At 41.6% G+C, this 19329-nt stretch overlaps 1 protein-coding gene across 1 annotated transcript in view; it reads right to left on the bottom strand.

Moving 5' to 3' along the window:
* SUCLG2 (succinate-CoA ligase GDP-forming subunit beta) overlaps window positions 1–17207 on the bottom strand; it is a 131686-nt gene extending 114479 nt beyond the window's left edge. Inside the window, exon 1 of the mRNA XM_055804447.1 lies at window positions 17059–17207. Coding sequence (XP_055660422.1) covers window positions 17059–17142 — 84 coding nt within the window. The 5' untranslated portion in view covers window positions 17143–17207. The remainder of the gene's footprint in view (window positions 1–17058) is intronic.
* Between the last annotated feature and the right edge of the window lie 2122 nt (window positions 17208–19329).

The raw sequence follows: 19329 nt of genomic DNA, 5'->3' as shown, positions 1-19329 counted from the left end.
TATTATTATTAGGATTTCTTTTGTTAAACTTTTTACAAAACTTAGACAAACAGTGGAGAGGATGACCAAGAGTTTGGAAAGCATGTTTTGTTTAAGTATGCAAACTTTAAAAACTTCAAGAGTTAAACAGGCAACCGTTTCTGCTCAGAGTCCACTTTATTGAAAATCTAGTTATTATGTTGAGCGACAAATCTTGATAGGATTTAACTTCAGGCTTTGCTAATGGGGAAATTTTTTGTCCAGCATTGCCTTAATATTGTTTTCCAACTCCCCAAGCGAGCTTATTCAAAACTGAGCGTTCCGTAGCCTCTGAGAACACTAACACACCCTTAAGCCTTGCTTAGACACGTGTATCCGCTCAATCCATGAGCGGTTTGATGACATTTCAATAGCAGCACACTTGAGCAATCGACCAATTGCTCCCTGCGTGCTTCTGCAATGCAGGAAAACTAGTGCTGTGTTACACCTGTCCGCCTCATGCTGCCTCCCAACCAAAGCTGACACCAGTTTAGACTTCACCACCACCCTCCCATATATTGCTGACATACCCTCACACAGCAATGCAGCCCCTCTAACAGCCAGGTGCTTTGTATTACTTGAAACCAAGAAGCTAAGATACTGGACAAAGTAATTGCTACAGGGCTGTGGTTTCCCATTTCTGCTCAGACGACCCAGAGGCAACGGCCACCACGGCTCCCCTGCCACTTGCTCCTACGTCCTCCCTCATATCCCCCGAGTTAACTCAGCTCCCCTGAAGCAGAGCTAACCCAGCAGAAAGACTCTGCTGCCCACTTAGAGGACCAGGTGAAGATGAGAGCCAGTGCAAAAGACACACCAGCAATGCATCAGTGAGGGCAGGACCCCCCCTTCTGACAACAGCCTGTCCTTACCCTGGTGTAGCAGAGACACCAAACTGCACCGCCTGTTGCAAACCAAGACTGGAGAAGACAACATGAAACTACATGCAAATAACTCAATTGCACATTTTCTTCTAAAGCAATTACTCAATTTCACTGCAGTTCATTGTGGAGAACAGTAACACTCCAGAAGAGCTATGGTTCAGAAGTCTACAGTTTAAAAAAATTGAATTACATTTATTTTTTTATTATATCAGGTGTTTGTGTCACTATTCTAATTCTAGTTCATGCAATCAAAACAAGTGCTTAGTTAAATCTTCGCCTGAAGACTTTCACATAGTTCAAAGAAAAGCCAATTTTTCTTGTCATGTTGCAAGGTTCATTTAATAGGAGCCACTGCAAAACAGAGACAGGACAGCTGGAATCACGGCGCATCACAGCAGGAAACATCAAGATGGTGACAAACATCCAATAAATAAAAGGAAGAGATTTCTTGAACTAGTAACAGCTTCCTTTTCTAAAATTGACATTTTAGCTGAAAAGCTAAAGAAGGTATATTTAGTTATCTCATCCTTTTTAGTTAAAAGAAACTACTTTTCTTCCATTGCCAGGCAGCAGCAATTATTCTCATGCAACATAATAAAGCAAGGATATAAACTACAGATTACCTACCTGTAGATAACAAACCGTACTAAAAACTAATAAATGCCACTTGACATCACTTGTCTGTTGAGAAACAGGCATCACCAATTGCTAACAGAATTGGTTTGTTTAATGATTATGCTAATTTACTGAACTCTTATTAGACAGATACACAGGCAGTATTGATGAGTTCCATAAGGCATTATAAAGTATGGCTGAATTGCTTCAAAACAAATTAAACCAGAACATATTGTACACTATTTAAAGGAATAATAAAAGCCTGGTAGTGACTGAACGCTCAGGATGAGCTCTCTGAAAAAGGCACAAGTTTTCAGAACTGTACAGACTTAAAAACCTACCGCTGCAGCGGAAAACTTCCCATCTACGTGCGTGGGAACTTACACCCAGGGATTCTGATGCTCCTGCACACAGGTGACAAAATATGCCCCTCTGGCATACAAGCGTCAGTGCTTTACAAACCCTTGCAGAGGCACATGCTGAGTTGGACATGTGTTAACATACGTCTACTTTACTACTAACAGGTAGAGATTGCTCAAGAGTGTCTGAATGTCACACCAGCTCTACTGAGCTCACCAGGGCAGAGGCTGACAGACTCAGATTAGGGACACTGAAGAATGTGGTACATTGCATTTTCCACACAACCACCTATCTACCTTTTTTTTGTTGTTGTTACTAATAAATTCTAACCTATCTACCTATGAATTCTAAGTTCCTAAATTAAGAAAGAAATAGAAATTAGGTTTTCACTCAAGAAAGGAATCACTACAAGCAATATCTGTCAATTTGTAAGCATTTATTCATACACAATTTAGATGAGAAACAATATTACTTTCTCCTTCAAATTTCAGGTCATGTGAAAGGAGTTTTATCTCAATAACATCACAGAAATGAACAGAAATTGATATCAAATAAACACCTATAAAATACTCTCAACATGATATGGCAATAAAAGCCATGCTTTTTGCTTTTTAAGGAGAAAAGTCAAGACACAGGAGACTGCAGCAGGGTGTACTGAGTCAGAGTAAGAAGGTCTGACATTTCTGTGTAATACAGGACAGTTCAAAGCATCAAGACCTGCAGAAACTATTTAGAAACAGACAGTTTTGGCCTCCACCTGAACAGTCTAGGCTGAATGTTAAAATTAACCTGGGAGAGTGAATGATTTAACTAAAGAATGAAGCCTATCGGATTTGATTCCGAAGTCCAGTCATGAATCAAACTCCCTCACTCTCCCCCAATTTCCTCTCTACAGTGGGTGAAGCTTTCCAAAACTCGCTCACTAGCTGAACGGTTCATTTTGCAAGAATAAAAATGTGGCTCCATTTGAGCTTTTTAAGACTAAAAACACAAATGCCATCATGACTGGGGAGATTGAACACTTACATCGCTACTCACTACCTCAAAATTTATTCAATAATAACTATGTAAAATACTCATGAGCATTTTCCTCTTCCACCTCTAAACCAATATTCCCTGACACTGAAAAATATACTTAACTGTAATGACATACTAATCAATATTCTGTTTGGAAACATAACGATACTTCAACAACCCTCTTTATTTTTGATTCAACATTTTCTTTCCTCTCTCAGTGGTGGAATCCCTCAGCTGGTAAAGAGGAACGTCAGGAGTCCGTCCATCAGTTCTGAAGTGGCTGGATGCTGTCAAGGCTTTCTTTGCTTTATTTATCTCTTTCATTAAAATCAACCTTCTAAATCTTTCCACAGTGGCTCTGAAATGGAACAGTATAATTTTGCGCTTTAACAAATGCCACAGAAACAGAAGAGGACTGCAGAAGACAACACCAAACTCATTCACATACTATTCACAACTCTGAAACTTAGATTTACAAAGCCATATAGATTGAATTTAAAAGAAAATAATATGGAAACCTATCTATTCAGGAACCTTTCCCTTTTACCTAAGCCATATGTACATGAGAACCATCTCAGTTATGTCTTGGATATTTCACAGTACTACAGATAAAGCAGTGAGGATTATTTAAACTTTGCCAGCCTCTTAGTAAATGTACTCAGGGTGGAAATGGAGCTGAAAATTCTAAACTGCTATTTTAACAAAACCATAACGCCTCACTTAACAGTTCTCCTGAATGTTCCCGTTTGTTGCCTACTGCAAGAAAAAGTTTTACTTCAAGGGTTCCAAAACATCTCTCTATATACTTTCCTGTCCTACTATGTTCTTTTGATTTTATCTTTTACTCCTCATCATCCTTTTATAATCAGTCTGATTGCAAACTGGTTGACCCCAAGCTTAACCTCTGCACTTGTGTGGAAATGATGCAGCATGGCATGACGTTCCTACACTGCAGAATTCCTTTGGGTCATTAGCGCAAGAAAAAAAACCGAAACAAAACAAAAACGAAACCTACACAATTCTGTTCCAGTGTGCCTTGAAATTACATTTATAAACAGCTTTCTGATTTATCCTTCTGTTTACTTCTCATGCAAGGAAGCAGAGACAAGAATGAACTTGAAGCAAGTCCTTCACTCATTGCAGATTTAAAGTCCCCAGTAATGATTATATTTTATAGACTTATTTACAGCTTGCTTACACACAAGGATTTTGACAGCTATTCTGTAAACACACTCTCTTACTCACTAAGCTCCATTGTAAACTACCAGGAACATGCACAGGGTCAGACTTGAGCTCCTTCTGTCATCCTTATTTCTCCTTATCTCAGAAAACCAGAATCTGAGCCCACATTCTTGTGCACTACAAGGCAGATCCTAGCAGCTACCACCCGGATGATCTTTCTGGGTAGCCATGGATATGGTTTTGCGAGGACTTCAGTCCTCAAAAATAAAAGTGGAGACGGCAGAAAGAATGACCTCTTGACCAGGAAGACCCTGACCTCAGTACTCCATTTCTCTTCCCTTGCCAGCCTATTGTTCAGCAGTTGTTTCCTACAGACTGGTCTCCAGATTAAGCAGGGCATAGCCAAATCCCTGATGCCTGCATCCTGCCCCTCCATTCAGGGGAGTATGGAGGCTTCTGTTAACATGCAGACATCAAAACAGAAACTGCTGGATATAAGTGACAGAACACTTTTGACACGGAGAAGTTCTGTGATGCGTCCTGCTTAGCATTTAAAGGCTGACTGAGCAGAGCCAAGTATACTCCAATTCCACTAATGTGCATGTGAGCAGTGAATTGTTAGCAACTTCTGAAAATCTATGCAGATCATGGCAGGGTCCTTATTCTATGAGGTTACGTGAAAACTTTCTGGTTTGAACAACACGGCTAAGGTCACACAACAAACAGGATGTGAAGAAAACAAAGCAGCCTGCCCAAAACACAAAGCTGCTAGTCCACTCCAAGGGGCAAACAATGTCCTCCCCACTTACTTTAGAAAATATTTGCAACAGAACATTTTTCTTGCATTCTTTAACCAAGCTTCAGCAGAATAAAATCATATTAAATATACTTATTGTACATCCACATGTGCTCAAGAAGCAAACATGCCTACAGAACCTTTATATTTCTGGAATCAATTTTCAGAGCCTTTGCTGGGCTAAAGAAAACAAGAATATTAATTCATAGATTCAATTTCTGCTTTTGTCAATGTTCTAGCCACCAGTAGCTCTGCTTTGCATTAGTAATTAATTTTAGTCAAATTATGTTCATTTTGCTTATTTAAAACTTCAAAGCTTTAGGAAAAAGCACACTTTCCTGACCTAAAAAGTAAGGGCTTTGAAGTAGCTGATGAAAATAAACTCACTACCATACACAACTGCATAATCAGTTGCAGAAAATACCATAATACATTCCCTGCCTTTGCAAATGAAAAAAGATTGTTAGTGATATGCACCACACATTCAAAAAGTGAAATGAGCTATCTTCTCCACACAAATCAGAAATATTCTTTTATATTTCTTGAGGAGAAATTGAATATTTTTGTTCTCATCTTATAAAGTGCTTAACTTCCTAATTTTTTACAAGATTAAAATTATATTTTTATGGAACTATGAAGAAATGCTTTAAAATATTAAATATAATCAGGAAAAAATAATTCTAAAACTGTTTTACCACCAACTATGACATATAAAGGATATGCTTTCCAGAGTATTCCCACTATCAGTTTTTTGTACACTTCACCCTATTTAAGCTTCCTGAATCATTAAGAAACTCAAAACATGGTCAATGGGTTGATCAAAAATGTTTCCAAATTCCTATCTCAAGTAATCACATCTGTCAAAGAAGCATTTCACACCTACCATACACTGGAAGAATACTTTTTCAAGTGCTAGGAGCCAGCGATATTTTAAGAAAAACACCAATAAAATGCCAGTTTAGACAGCTTGACCTCCAATTCTCATCACAGAGAAGCAAATACAAAACATAATCACACTTCTTTGTTCTAGCTCTTTAATACCTGAAATCAAATCATGGTAATTTCCATACTACCTAAACGTGTCATCACAGAAGATGATGACTTTGAGCACCAAGCAGCATAGCACTCCCAAGCAATAAACAGTTCCACTGCATGCCTAAGTCACAGCTGTTTTTCCAAACTAGTGCAGAATGGGCTGTAATAGTTTCTATCCTGGAAGTGCCAAAAAAAAAAACCAACCCAAAAAAGACTGGTACACCATTTTCATTTAAATCTGAAAGCTTCACACCTTCTATTGTTAATAAATCTTGGGTTTAGTTAGACCATTTGACTTAGACTGACATCAAGCAAACTCAAAGGAACAAACAGAAGAGGAAGACAGCCTTCCAGCTGCTTGGGCAGAGCAGGGGATAAACCAGAAACTGCCACAGAATAATCGGTGAAAGTATGCCTTTAACAGAAAGGCAAAAGTTACAAACATTTTTCCTTCCTTTGCAAGTCATTTCTTTATTGGTATTTCTTCATTATTCACACTGGAAATTCATCATGCTGCCATTCTCAAACCTCAAAGCAAGCCTAGGACGCTACGAGCAGCAGCATCTGCTCCGTCATCAAAGACTCTGAACTTAAAGTGGATTTCTACATTTCTAACACCATTGATCAAACATTCTGGGCAAATAAAAGACTATTTGAAGTCATCCTTAAAACAAAGCAATCTCCAGTTTCTTGCTTCCTGGAAATGCAGGTGCGTTCACCGTCTGTGCTCGGCCATTTGAAATGCCCGAGGCTTGCAGACACACAGAAGCTGCATGTATGGTAAAAGGTAATCAAGCAGCAAAGGGAGTAGGGGAGAACAATCCTTCATCAGAAGCATGTTCGTTGAGTAGCTCTTTGAAAACACTGCCTACCTGCCAGTTGATAACACTAATCAGGCACTAAGTGACAGAGGTCACCAGCAAAGCCAACGCTGACCCAAAATGGCTGCTCATCAGAGACGTTGAAGTAATGATCAAAGTGTTTAGCTGCTGGCAGAAATCCAGTCTGTAACCAGCCAGGAACCCCCAGCCAAACCAATTGGCTGGACATTATAATCCATAATCTGTAACAGGTTGCAAGACCACAGAGAACTCACTTCCCTGTCTGACGGACTGACACCTCTGCCATGTTTTGTCACCTTGGATAGACTATTGGGCAGCTCAAAGATTTTGAAAATGGACTGACAAAAATAATCTCTCCATTAGCACTACACAGGTAAATACTAAGTGAGAAGACATGGAAAAAATCCCAAATAAACAGGTTATGAACCAGGGTTTTTCTACCCTTGGTTGATGTCTGACATAAAAAGATCTATGCAGCTCCTAAATCCCAAACATGTAATAGTCATAACACAGATTACAAGGAAATTAAACGTAGCTTAAAAACCCCAAACAAACAAACAGTCAGAGTATGCATAGTTCTGACACAAACTTATTAAGACATATGGCCTGTCTACCTGGAGGAAAAGGAAGGGAAAGGGATGGAATCCAATGGAACAGAAGTTCCAAGCCCAAATGATGATGGCCTTACTTCACTGATTAAGGAAACTGGGAATATTCCCAGCCTTGTTCATCGTGCCTTATTACAACCCATGCTGTATCCATCAAAATAAACAATATCCACTGCTCTTCCCTCAGCTATGAAGCCAGTCATCTCACCCAGAGAAGGCTATCAGGTTGGCCAAGCATTTCCCCTTCATAAATCCAGGCTGCCCCAGTCTTCACATTCCCAATCAGTTCTTGTTTATACATGTGAGCCCCAGTGGTGTCTCCCATTGCCAGCTCCTCAGTCACCTGCATTAGGAAGTTGTTATCAATGCTCTCCAGAAACCTCCTACATTACTTGATTACTTGTGCCTTGCTGTGTAGTCAGTCCACCAGGTACCGGAGTGAGCGAAGTTCCCCATGAGAACGAGGGCCTGATAACATGAGGCTTCCTGCAGTTGTCCGAAGCTTCATCTGGTTCTTGTTCATCAAGCTGTCTGTAGTAGACTTAGAATAATATTGTCAGTAATGTTGGCCTGGCCGCTAATCCTGACCCACAGGCTCTCAGCTGGGTCGTCAACCCTCCCTAGATGGAGCTCCACACATTCCAGCTGCTCTCTCACAAAATGTAGTAGCTGCTTTCTTGGCTGCCACTGAATTAGCAGATGTCAAATTAAACTGTTCTTTTGCCAACAGATCCCTCAGAGGAAAATCTCAAAAGAATGATCAAGTGTTCCACTAGTAATCTCTTACTGGTTTTTAATTTCAAGCTTCATATTTTTTAGTCAAAAGTCTTGGACAAGCAGACAAACTTATCAAACATGATCAAAAATCTCCCTTAATTCTCCATTCCTGTCAATTCCTACAAAACTTTTGCATCTCAAAGAATTTAAGCAGACACGAGTTAGACACCAAAGGTAAAGTAACTACAGTAAGAGTGATTCTCTCTTCTCCTGACACAAATTGAGGTTATTGCTCATTGCTTATAGTCCTCAGAGTCTACCTACTCCTGTAATACCTTTTAGTTTTTCATCTTTGCCAGTTATTGCTCCCATGAGCTTGATTATTGTTCCACAAGTATTCTACATGCACACTGTACGAATTGGTGTTAACAGTTGTTGCTACTGATGCTTTCAAAATATCTACCCGCTTTCAGACAAATAAAACTCTTCCATTTACAGTTTAATCATTAAAAAAAAAAAAGAAAACCCTTTGTTCCAAACTGAATTACTGCACACCAAATCCTGAAGGTCAGTATTGTACCTGTTCCACCTTCCTTAAGAGAAACTGCCAAATTTATTAACTTAAAATGCCTAGGTACTATATAGATATAGTCACATCTTCACTCTACAAATGCAGAAAGCACGCTGCGAAGCTGCAACATTTATAATGCCTCTTCTACAAACTAATTTAGGTGATAAGGACATGCACATTACTTTTGGTCCTTCACTTGTAAACAACACGAATCTATACCTTTTTATTATGAAAAGCAAAAAACTAAAATCAAAATCATTTATTAGACAAAGATACAAATGATAGAGGCACATTTAAACTACTTTGTTCCCTAGGACCAATCAATAAAGCACTATGCAGCAAACCAAAATGCTGTTCAAAACACTCCTTAGGCTGGAGCATATGTGCTGAGGAGCTGCTTTCCATCTCTTTAACTGGCTGCAGGCAGCATGTTCCGAGGAAAGGAACCCTTCCCTCAAAGCCTTGTTGCTCAGAGTGTGATGAAGATATTAATTTCCATAGCTGAAGAACAGTCTCTTAACTCAGGCAGAAGATGTGACCTTTGTGCTGTCCTTCTAATATGTCTGATGCAGGATGATAATTTTTTAGAAATTTAATCTTGTGGAAAAATAATAAAGAAAACCAACACATCATGCCAAAAGAACATGAGAGAAAAGGGGGATACTAAGTCATCAGGTGTTTACAATGCCTTAAAGTCTGTAATGTTTTCTTGAGACTTCAAAATAAAAGGTTCAGAACTAATGCAAAACAGAGGAGCTCTCAGGCTGTCTCCTCCCCTGGAAGGATGCCTGGTATCAATGGGGACCTGAGGATGGTCACTTGGCCGAGTCATGGGCCACTGCCCCTAGTTAGTAACTTCAAGATTTCCAGATGCTTCCCATTGTCTAAGCTATAGAAACCACCTAGAAAGAAAGACACAGATCTGATCCAGTGACCATGCACCATGTCCCTAGACACACACCCTGCACCTACTGCCAGTAACAAAGCCCTGGGCCACCACAGAGTGTGCTTCTTGATAAATAACAGTAAATGCTGTCAGGCAGCTAATGGCTCCAATTTCAGGTCAAAGATTGTAGTCAGAAATCAAGCAGTAAAACAGCTTCTCTAAATGTTACTAGCAAGAGTTAAAATACAAGAACGACGGGAAACACATAGAGGGGTGTACGTTCATGCACACAGGAATACCATTACCTTGTGCTGTGCTGACCAGTTTTTACCTGGGGAACTACAGGCCAGTCTCACCTTTGTCCCCAGCAAGATCATGGAGCAGATCCTCCTGGAAACTATGCTAGAGCACATGGGAAATAGGGAGGCAATTGGTGACAGCTAACATGGCTTCACTAAGGGCAAACCATGCCTGACAAATCTGGTGGCCTTCTACAACACATTTACAGCATTGGTGGATAAGGGAAGGGCAACTGACATCGTCTACTGCGACTTATGCAAAGCATTTGATACAACCATGACATCCTTGTCTCTAAATTGGAGACATAGATTTGATGGATGGACCACTTGGTGAATAAGGAATTGGCTGGTTCGTCACACTCAAAGAGTTGTGGTCAATGGATTGATGTCCAAGTGAAGACCAGTGACAAGGGGCATTCCTCGGGGGTCGGTGTTGGGACCAGTGCCGTTTAACATCTCTGTCACTGACAAAAGTGGGATCGAGCGCACCTTCAGCAAGTTTGCCAACAACACCAAGCTGTGTGGAGCAGTCAACACACTGGAGGGAAGGGGTGCCATCCTGACAGACACTGACAGGCTTGAGAGCCGGGCCTGTGCACACCTCATGAAGTTCAACTGGACCAAGTGCAAGATCCTACACATGGGCCAGGGCAATCCCAAGCACAAATACAGGCTGGGCAGAGAACGGACTGAGAGCAGCTCTGAGGAGAAGCACTTGGGGGTTTGGTTGACAACCTGGCAATGTGCATCTGCAGCCCAGAAAGCCAACCGTATCCTGGGCTGCATCAAAAGAAGCACAAGCAGAAGTTGAGGGAGGTGATTCTCTCCCTCTACTCCGCTCTCGTGAGACCCCACCTGCAGTGCTGCATCCAGCTCCGGGGCCCCCAACGTAAGGAGGACAGGGACCTGTTGGAGTGAGTCCAGAGGAGGCCACGAAGATGCTCAGAGGGCTGGAGCGCCTCTCCCACGGAGACAGGCTGAGGGAGTTGGGGTTTTTCAGCCTGGAGAAGAGAAGGCTTCAGGGAGACCTTAGAGCAGCCTCCCAGTACCTAAAGGGACCTCCAAGAAAACTGGGGAGGGACTTTTTACCACAGCATGTAGTGATAGGATAAGGGGGGAACAGCTTTAAAATGAAAGGGGGCAGATTCAGACTAGGTATTAGGAAAAATTTCTTTACTGTGAGGGCGGCGAGGCGCTGGCACAGGCTGCCCAGAGCAGCTGTGGGTGCCCCATCCCTGGCAGTGCCCAAGGCCAGGTTGGATGGGGCTGGGAGCAGCCTGGTCTGGTGGAAGGTGTCCCTGCCCATGGCAGGGGGATGGAACTAGATGGTCTTTAAGTCCCTTCCAAACCAAACCATTCTATGGTTCCATACTGCACAAATGAAAGATAAACAGGGTAGTCTGAAATTGACCAGCCACCACTTACCACAAGTGCCAAGGTAAATAAACACAAATCAGTAACAAGGTATGGCTCACAAACCAGATACAAAGTATATTTCTTAAATGAAAACGGTCTTTGAGTGAAATAGACCAACCCACAGTCATGCTCAACGGGGATAGCACCTAGAGCTTTATGATTTGGGATTCTAAGCTTATACACTAGTAGATCATGACAGAAATTAAATAAATTGGATGGAAATAAATGTAATTGAATTTCAGGATAGACCCTTGTAGTTTAGGAAACCTATGAGCAAGCAGAAAGAGACCGGAGACAAGGAAGAAAAAAAGCTCATGGGTAAGTCTGCTGAACAAACCAGCACAATTTAAACAAACAAACAAAACTAAAAAAAAGATGAAATTGAAGAACTTTCATTTACTGAACATATTTTGTGCTATCAGTATCAAATTTTAACTGAAGATCTTAAAAGGTGTTCTAACAAGAAAGTGTAAATACTTGCTATTTTTTAATTCCTCCACAGTCAACACTTAGTCACTAATTATACAAGAACATTACAATCAGCATGTGACAAAAAAAACCCCAACAAACCAACAAAAAGCACACACAAAAAAATGCCACCAATCTTTGATTCTTGGAAGAATTTTCCATTACCATATCAAAGGGGGGTTTCAGATTAAAGTTCAGCATCTCTTTTAAGTACCACTCATGCAACAGAGACTTCAACAGCATCTATTCAACAGCACAGCATACCTCCACTATTAAGGAATCTTTCACAATAGTCAATCTTAACTTGTCTTAGTTTCATGCCTACTCCTGCTGTGTTATCTAGTTAAAATAAGATCGATAGCCAGCTATTAATTATGGATCAATGTTTAATTACCAGTTCCAAAATTACTGTCATAATCAGTTGCACAGATAACATGATTTCTATGTCCCGTGTTTTATTAAAATGCTATGGAGCGGGGAATAGATGAGTATACACCTAACTGATTCACAGATAGCTAGAAATTGGCTTTCTCAGCAGAGAGTATTAAAGAAGGAAATTTTCTGTAGAAAATCCTTAGGGTATATGCTCAAAGCTGCAGATTACAGTCTCAAACATGCACAGAAAGACTGGACTGACCAAGGCAATAATGAGCTGAACTACTCACTACAGGTGTGGTCACAGCAACAACAAAAAAAGTATCAGTTGAGATTAAGTCACCCTGGAACCGTACCTGTGAGTGAACCCCCAAAACAGGGAGGGGGAGAATCATATCTCTAAGCAATAAATGAATACGTTTCCAATGTTTGCTGAAAATTAATCTTACAAATAAGAGCGGGGAAAATATAGCAGAGAAATTATCTCCTTCTAGGAAACAACCAAACCCCAAGTGTTTCTAAACCCTCATCTCACTTTTCTGTATTCCCAAGAGAATCTCAACATCTTCACACAATTCCTCATAGCATTTTTGTTGGCAGTCAGCAGCCAGAAAGACCAAATGAAAGTTTTTTTTTTTCTAAAAAAAAATTGCCACACGCATTGACAATATTCCAGAGAAAGACAGGAGGAAACAATCACTGAGATACCTGTAAAGAAAACACAATTCATCTATTGACAATTTATCTAGTGCCTCAGGAGGCAGATCAATGAAAAAACACTTGCTTTTATAGCAAAAAAACACTTTTAATGAATCCTAAACATACCCGAGCAAAGTAAGCAGTCTCTCTGGGTAAACTGGTTGGGAGTTCAGATGGGAGGGCCAGGAGGAAGGGTTTATTTATCCACAGCCAAGTTTAAGACCACAGGTGTCCCAGCTAATCCTCAACCTAATGTCATATTCATGACGGCTGTCTCTTCTTATTTAATTTGCCCTATCCCCTCATTATACCTACATAAGGTACACATAAAGATAAATAAATGCAGCTTTTCTGTTTCAAGACAAACTGTGAATATGTGTGCCAGAGCTGGATTGCTGCCAAGGCAGAAGTTCCACCGACCAGCATAGAACTGAAAAAATAATTTTTAAGATTTGTTTTAAAACATATCACAGTCTAAAGTTATATTCATGTTTTAATTTCCTTCTTTCATCTTGAAAAAGGGGTTCAATAACAATGTATTTAATGTAACTTCCAGGGAGGAGTGGGCCAAACACCTGGTCCACTTTGGCATTTCAGTTTGGTCTAGAGTTTGAAGAGGGCTTTCTACTGATATGGTGTAGGTACCTATAGATAAAAACTGTTTGCGAAAGTCTGTAGGCTCCTGTATTTCCTACTTATAAATGTAAAACCTTAAAAATTATAGCAAAACTTTCAACCTGGAAAAGCCTGAAAAGTGAAACAGTCTGAAATATCAAGAAATTTTCAAGAACTTAACACAAAGCTAAGAAAAATGTATGCATTTTGCATTGAAGTGGCTTCTGAAGTCATGAATTTAGGTATTTTCTGTAATGTTTTCTGTTGCATGGAAGACCATTAAACTCAGAGCTGATCGCTTCTTAAAGACAGAACTTTCTCTGTTCAGCATTAATGAGGCTTTATAGGTATTCAAGTCTAGGTATTGAAGGCATCTGCAGTGAGCAACCTTGTACAGTTCCCTATTTGTAACATAGATATTGCTCAGCGGATTCAACAGGAATACTGTTTAATTCCGTATTTCCACACTCATCCCCCTCCCCCCCCCCTTTTTTTTTTCTTTAATATTTTAACTTGCATGAAATTTGAAAATGTTACAGCAGGACTGAGGACCATTTTGAAGGCTAGGATAGGGTTGCGTAATGCACCAGCCAATCAGCCAATCTGCTCACTGTGTTAGAAAACTGGAGAGTTACCTTAAGCATTTTTTTTTTTTTATGATTCTGATTTAATTGTTCCTCATTTATATTCATCGCTGAAATCCACTGCATCTGAAGCTATTTTGAAAACACAGCATTTTCCCAAAGGGCCCAGCTCAACTCCCATTCAAATAAACAGCCTTCAATGGAGCCTATTTGTTGCTACCCAACAAGATCGAATTCTGCTGCAGAGTGGTCCCTGGAGCGTTTGTCACAGCTCTTTACAAATATTGTTCCAGTAAGAACAGGTCTAAATACGCTTGTCCACATGCTCTGCAGACAACTGAAATCTATCTTTTATCTTCTTGAAACACTTGGTCAGATTTAAACTCCAAAAGCACAAAGAACGGAATCTATCAAGAATATTAAAATAGTAAAAAAAAATAATTTAATAGTTATAAAAAGATAAAGAGCCAAAGGGAAAGCAGAAGGATGATAAAATATTTTCATGTGATAGGATCAAGTACCATTTATTGCACCCCTAAAATGAAGTTACACAGAAAAATATTTGCGTATAGATTATGACAGTATACAACCAAACTTCCAAAAAGCTTGTTGCAACCCAGCTATGAAAATCACGAGTTTTGAAATAATAAGAAATTTTGAAACAGTGTCCAAACAGCACTCTTATAGTAAGTCACTAAGGTTATTAAGAAAGATTTTAACTCTCACCATGTACCTACGCACACAGCATTACCAAAACAACATAGTTTAAGACTGCTATTTCTTGATTATACCCTTACTGTACGGAAGACCATACCTGTGAAAAGAACAAAGTAGTAAGCTTTGAGAAGAGGACAGGTTTTGCTGGTTTATGGTAAATGAATGAAGTAACAGTGTAACTTCTGCTCTGAGCTAAGTAGTGAATGATACAAATGAGAAAAACTCTTTTCAAGGAAGGACTCATACTCTCAGATACCTTATCCTACTTCGTAGAATAGAAATCCAGACTTCGGCTGATGAACTTTCTTGTAGTCTGAAGTCTGAGACAGTGGAAGATTAGATTATTTAGATGGGAATTCTATAATGTAACATTGCAAAAATGAATAGCTTTGTACAGGAAAGCATTTTACTTTGAAATGAAGAACCTGATTTGTATCGATGTGGTTCTTGAAAACAGTCTACTTGGAAAGCACAGATCTTGGGAGATTCTCCCAATATCTGTCAGAGTTCAAAACCAGAACAATAAAATGTGATTTACGATACAAGTTCAATATCTCTATTTCATAAGTAACACACACAAAAAAAATATTGAAGTTTTTTTTTTTGAAGTTAGCCACCATAGTATCCCGAGATTAATACTCTTTGAGAATCTGAGCTGATATGCAGTATTTCTGCGAGGTAACTTATGGGAACACTCCATGCTTTGAGAGATGAATGAACTCCTAATTTCTACCTGTACCTCAAATCCCCACTCCAGCACCTGATAAAGACAGAGCTTGAAACTGAGTTCAACCAGAGCACCTTCTACACTTGACTGAGATGACTCTGTCTAGACAACGCTGATACTCAAACCCTACAAAAGCCGTCCATATCAGAGCCCTACAAGAACAGTAGGGACAAACACAAAATCAGTGAGGTTACCTCCTGAGTTCCTTCTCATAGGATCATAGTGACATAAGTCACGCTGGTAGGAACGCATCTTCAACCATATAACGTGTACGCACCAAACACTGTTGGGACTGACAGGATTGCTCATCAACAGAAACTAAATTTAAAGATGTATGTATACAGATAAATATACGTATATACACGTTTATGTGTATGTATATAGACACACTCTCTCCCTGTCTCTGTGTGTGTGTGTATCTATACATGTATACATGAAATTGATGAACACCGAATCAGCTAACCCATTGTACTGAACTGCCAAACACCACATTCGCCATGAAAAAGGGAAAGCTGGGCACAAAAGTTTTCAGACTTAAAACCGAGCTAGCTCACTTCCTCCAGGTTAAAAGACAAACCACCCAAAAGTAGACATACAATGCCAGTTACACTCAGCACCAACACCACGCTGTATCTGACAGCCGTCCCGCGCAGCCCCAGCAGCAGAACCTGAGGAACAGAGCTGGCCAGAAACAAGCTTTGGTCGCTCTGGAGGCTTTTCCTTCTGGGAAAACGCTTATGCTCAGAAGCATGGGCCAAAGTAGATTGCCATGCAGCTGTTGATCTGATAAAAAAAAGACAAAATAAAGAGGCTGGTTGCCAAAGGCACCAGAGCTGTCCAAAATGTACATATCTCATTTTACCTTTGTATGTCTGCTGTTGAGGTGATCACAGAACTCCTGCTACACCTCAAGAGAGCTCCTGAAGGCGAGCTCTTCAGGGAGGCCCGTTTACTCTTTGCCATCACATTTCTGAGATTCAAGACCACTGGGAAACCAGAGCTGTGAGCGGTTTTTCCTGGGAAGCCAGAGCTGTGAGCGGCTTTTCCAGCTGAGCACAACTGGGTGACCTGGCTCCAGCCGCTCTGCCACCAGCACAGAGCCAAAGCCAACCCAATGCCGCCACCCCGAACGTGTTCAGATAAACGACGCTACTTCACGCACGGCGTCACCCGTTTCTGCTACTGAAATAACTCGAAGTACTCTGGTTTTTCGGGGCAGAGGGGATGTCGGAGCTGGCGCCTCAGGTCACACTCCGGGCCGTCCCGCCCCGCCGCGCCCGGACCTTTGCCCGAGGCCGCCGAGCACGAGCGAGCGAGGCCGCCCGGTCGGTTTGCGGCCACCGCCGAGTGCACGGCGCGGCTCCAGGCGACGAAACCCGAGCAGCCGCCCGCGCTCCGCCAGGGGAACGGGCGCGCACAGCGCGAGGCTGAAGCGGGGGGGCCCCGCCGGCCACAGGGGAAAGGCGGCTTCGGGGGGCGGAAAGCGGCGCTTGAGGTGGCGGGGAGCGCGGCGGCTCGTGAGGAGCAGCTCCGCAGCGCGCCAGGTGCGCGGCCCGCCGCCCCCCCTCGGCGCCCGGGCCGCCAGCAGAGCCGGCAGAACGCGGCGGCTGGGGCCGGGCTCACTCACCGGGAAGCTGCCCCGCAGGCGGGCGTATCTCAGGGCCAGGGTCCGCAGCGCAACCGCCGCCCGCCCCGCCAGGGGAGCCGCCATCTTAGCCGCGCCGCCTGCCCTCCCGGCGGCCGCTGTCCCCGCCCTGCCCCGCTCCCCGGGCGGAAGCTCGGCGCGGCCCCGTGGCGCCCACCCCTGCGGAGGGGAGGAGAGGGGCCGGGCATGGCGCCCGGGCGGCGGGCGGGCTGGGTCGCGGGCAGGGCGCGGAGCGGCGGCCGCCGTGAGGGAGGGGCGAACGGCCTGAGCGCGGGTGGGCAGCGGCGGCTCCGTGGGGAAGGCGGGAGTCGGGGACCCCATGGAGGGCCTGGGCAGTGAGAGGCGACAGCCCCGAACGGCGGGAGGTACTGCCTTGGCTGCTTGGCCTTCTGGCTTTCTCCCTCATGACTAAAAGCATTATTTTATATTTTTTTTAAATAGGAAATACTAAATTAACCCAGACTAATAAGCCCTAATAAGGCCTGCCGGGATGCAGTTGACTCTACATAGGTGCTTTAATCTGTACTTCACAAAATGCCTCTGTTCGTTCTTCACCCACAGGTAAAGCCTGTTAGTCAACACCAAAACTGAGACCCAGAATTCAGACCCACCTGGGCGATGGTGCTTAAGACCAGAGTGCTGGTAGATCATGACCCTTCACACGGATATAAAATCTAACATATGAGTTCCCAGTCTGAGCTGTGGTTTCACAAGTCCCAGAAGCCAGGTTTGAGAAAATACCTCATTCCATCCATCAGGAATGACTTAGGGGCTAGTGTGGGCACAGGTGTAGCGTGTCCATAATCTGAAGCGAGTTCAAGAGTCAAATGACCTGGTCTCTTGCAGATACAGTCTCTGTGTGACCCCACTGAGCTTTTCTGTGTCAGTTTCTGGTAAATGTACACTCTGGATAATCCACCTATGAGTAAGGGATAGTTGACTTTAAATAGTTTGCACAAATTACCTATTAACAATTATGGTTTGAAAAAATATTTGTGAAAACTGAGCAGCAGATAAGATACTCATACAATTGACAACGGTTCATGTAAAATTCACCTGTATTGAAGCATGCAGTGTTTAGCATTAGTTATGCTGAACATCATTTACGCTGTGGTTTATGATTAAATAGTTGGATAAACAAAACAGTCAAATCCCTATCTTCTAGTCTAGGATTTGAGTAGGAACAAAGGAGAATGCTCCTGTCAGTGCTTAGAAGTTACACTCCTAAATGTGTTTTTTTAAAAAACCAACAACTTCTTTATTGGAATTTAATCAGTAAATAAATTACACTGCTATTAGAAAAAACCCTGCAATTTCATAAAAACTGAGGTGCTAGAAAAATCTGAAATTGAACAGTTTTGTCTTTGTCATGACAACTTAAGTAATGTAATATGCTTCAATAAAGAATCTGAAGATGCACCTTTTTGATAGCATTGAGCAATAATGTATGGTACCAGTATTAACCTAGGTATTACTGTGTGCTTGTTCTTTCAGAATATTATATACTGACTTTGGTATTATGATGGAGGAAATATAATTTCATTTTTAGCTTCATGACTGTGGTTCAGTAAGCACAGTGTTTCCTATTCATACAGACTATTATGGCTGTCTGCATTAGTTTTATATATATATATAACAGGTATATAAGCTTTCAGATAAAGTGTGTGGATTGCATGCAAGGCTATCATTTAATGCTGTGAGGAGCATATCATTGTGTAATACAAATAGTGAAGAACCTTCTTTACTATACCTTCTTCACTATATTTTTTATTGTTTAGATTTAATAAATGGAAAAACCACAGCAAATACACAGTCTGGGTTAATCACCAAGACATGATTTTTTTTTTTGTATCTCTAGGGTTGAGGATACCTGATCTTTAAAGTATGAGGAGAAAAGGTATAGAGATTCATTGTCTTCACATTCAGTTTCCTTCGATGTATGTGTAAGCCAAAGAAAATTTAGGTCGAACAGGTCTCTGAAGCAATTAGCACAGCAATGCAGGCACCAGCTTTCTTGGAGTATTGGGTACAAGGATATGTGTGTGGGGGTGCAAAGGAAAAGACAGACATTATCAATTCTTGTTAAGAAATTCATTTGGAATGCAGGAATTTGGGAACAGCTAAGGAGTAATCCCAACACGGCATCCTCACAAAGAAGGAGGGAAGGGAAGCGAACTGCAAAATAAATAAGGGTAAAGAAAGAGAGGCTGATTTCAAAGGATATTCCTTCTAGGCTTTCAAACATTCCTCCCT

This window comes from Falco peregrinus, chromosome 5 (genome assembly GCF_023634155.1).
Source record: "Falco peregrinus isolate bFalPer1 chromosome 5, bFalPer1.pri, whole genome shotgun sequence".
In the NCBI taxonomy this organism is placed as follows: Eukaryota; Metazoa; Chordata; class Aves; order Falconiformes; family Falconidae; genus Falco; species Falco peregrinus.
This window is presented reverse-complemented; position numbering and strand designations above follow the sequence as displayed.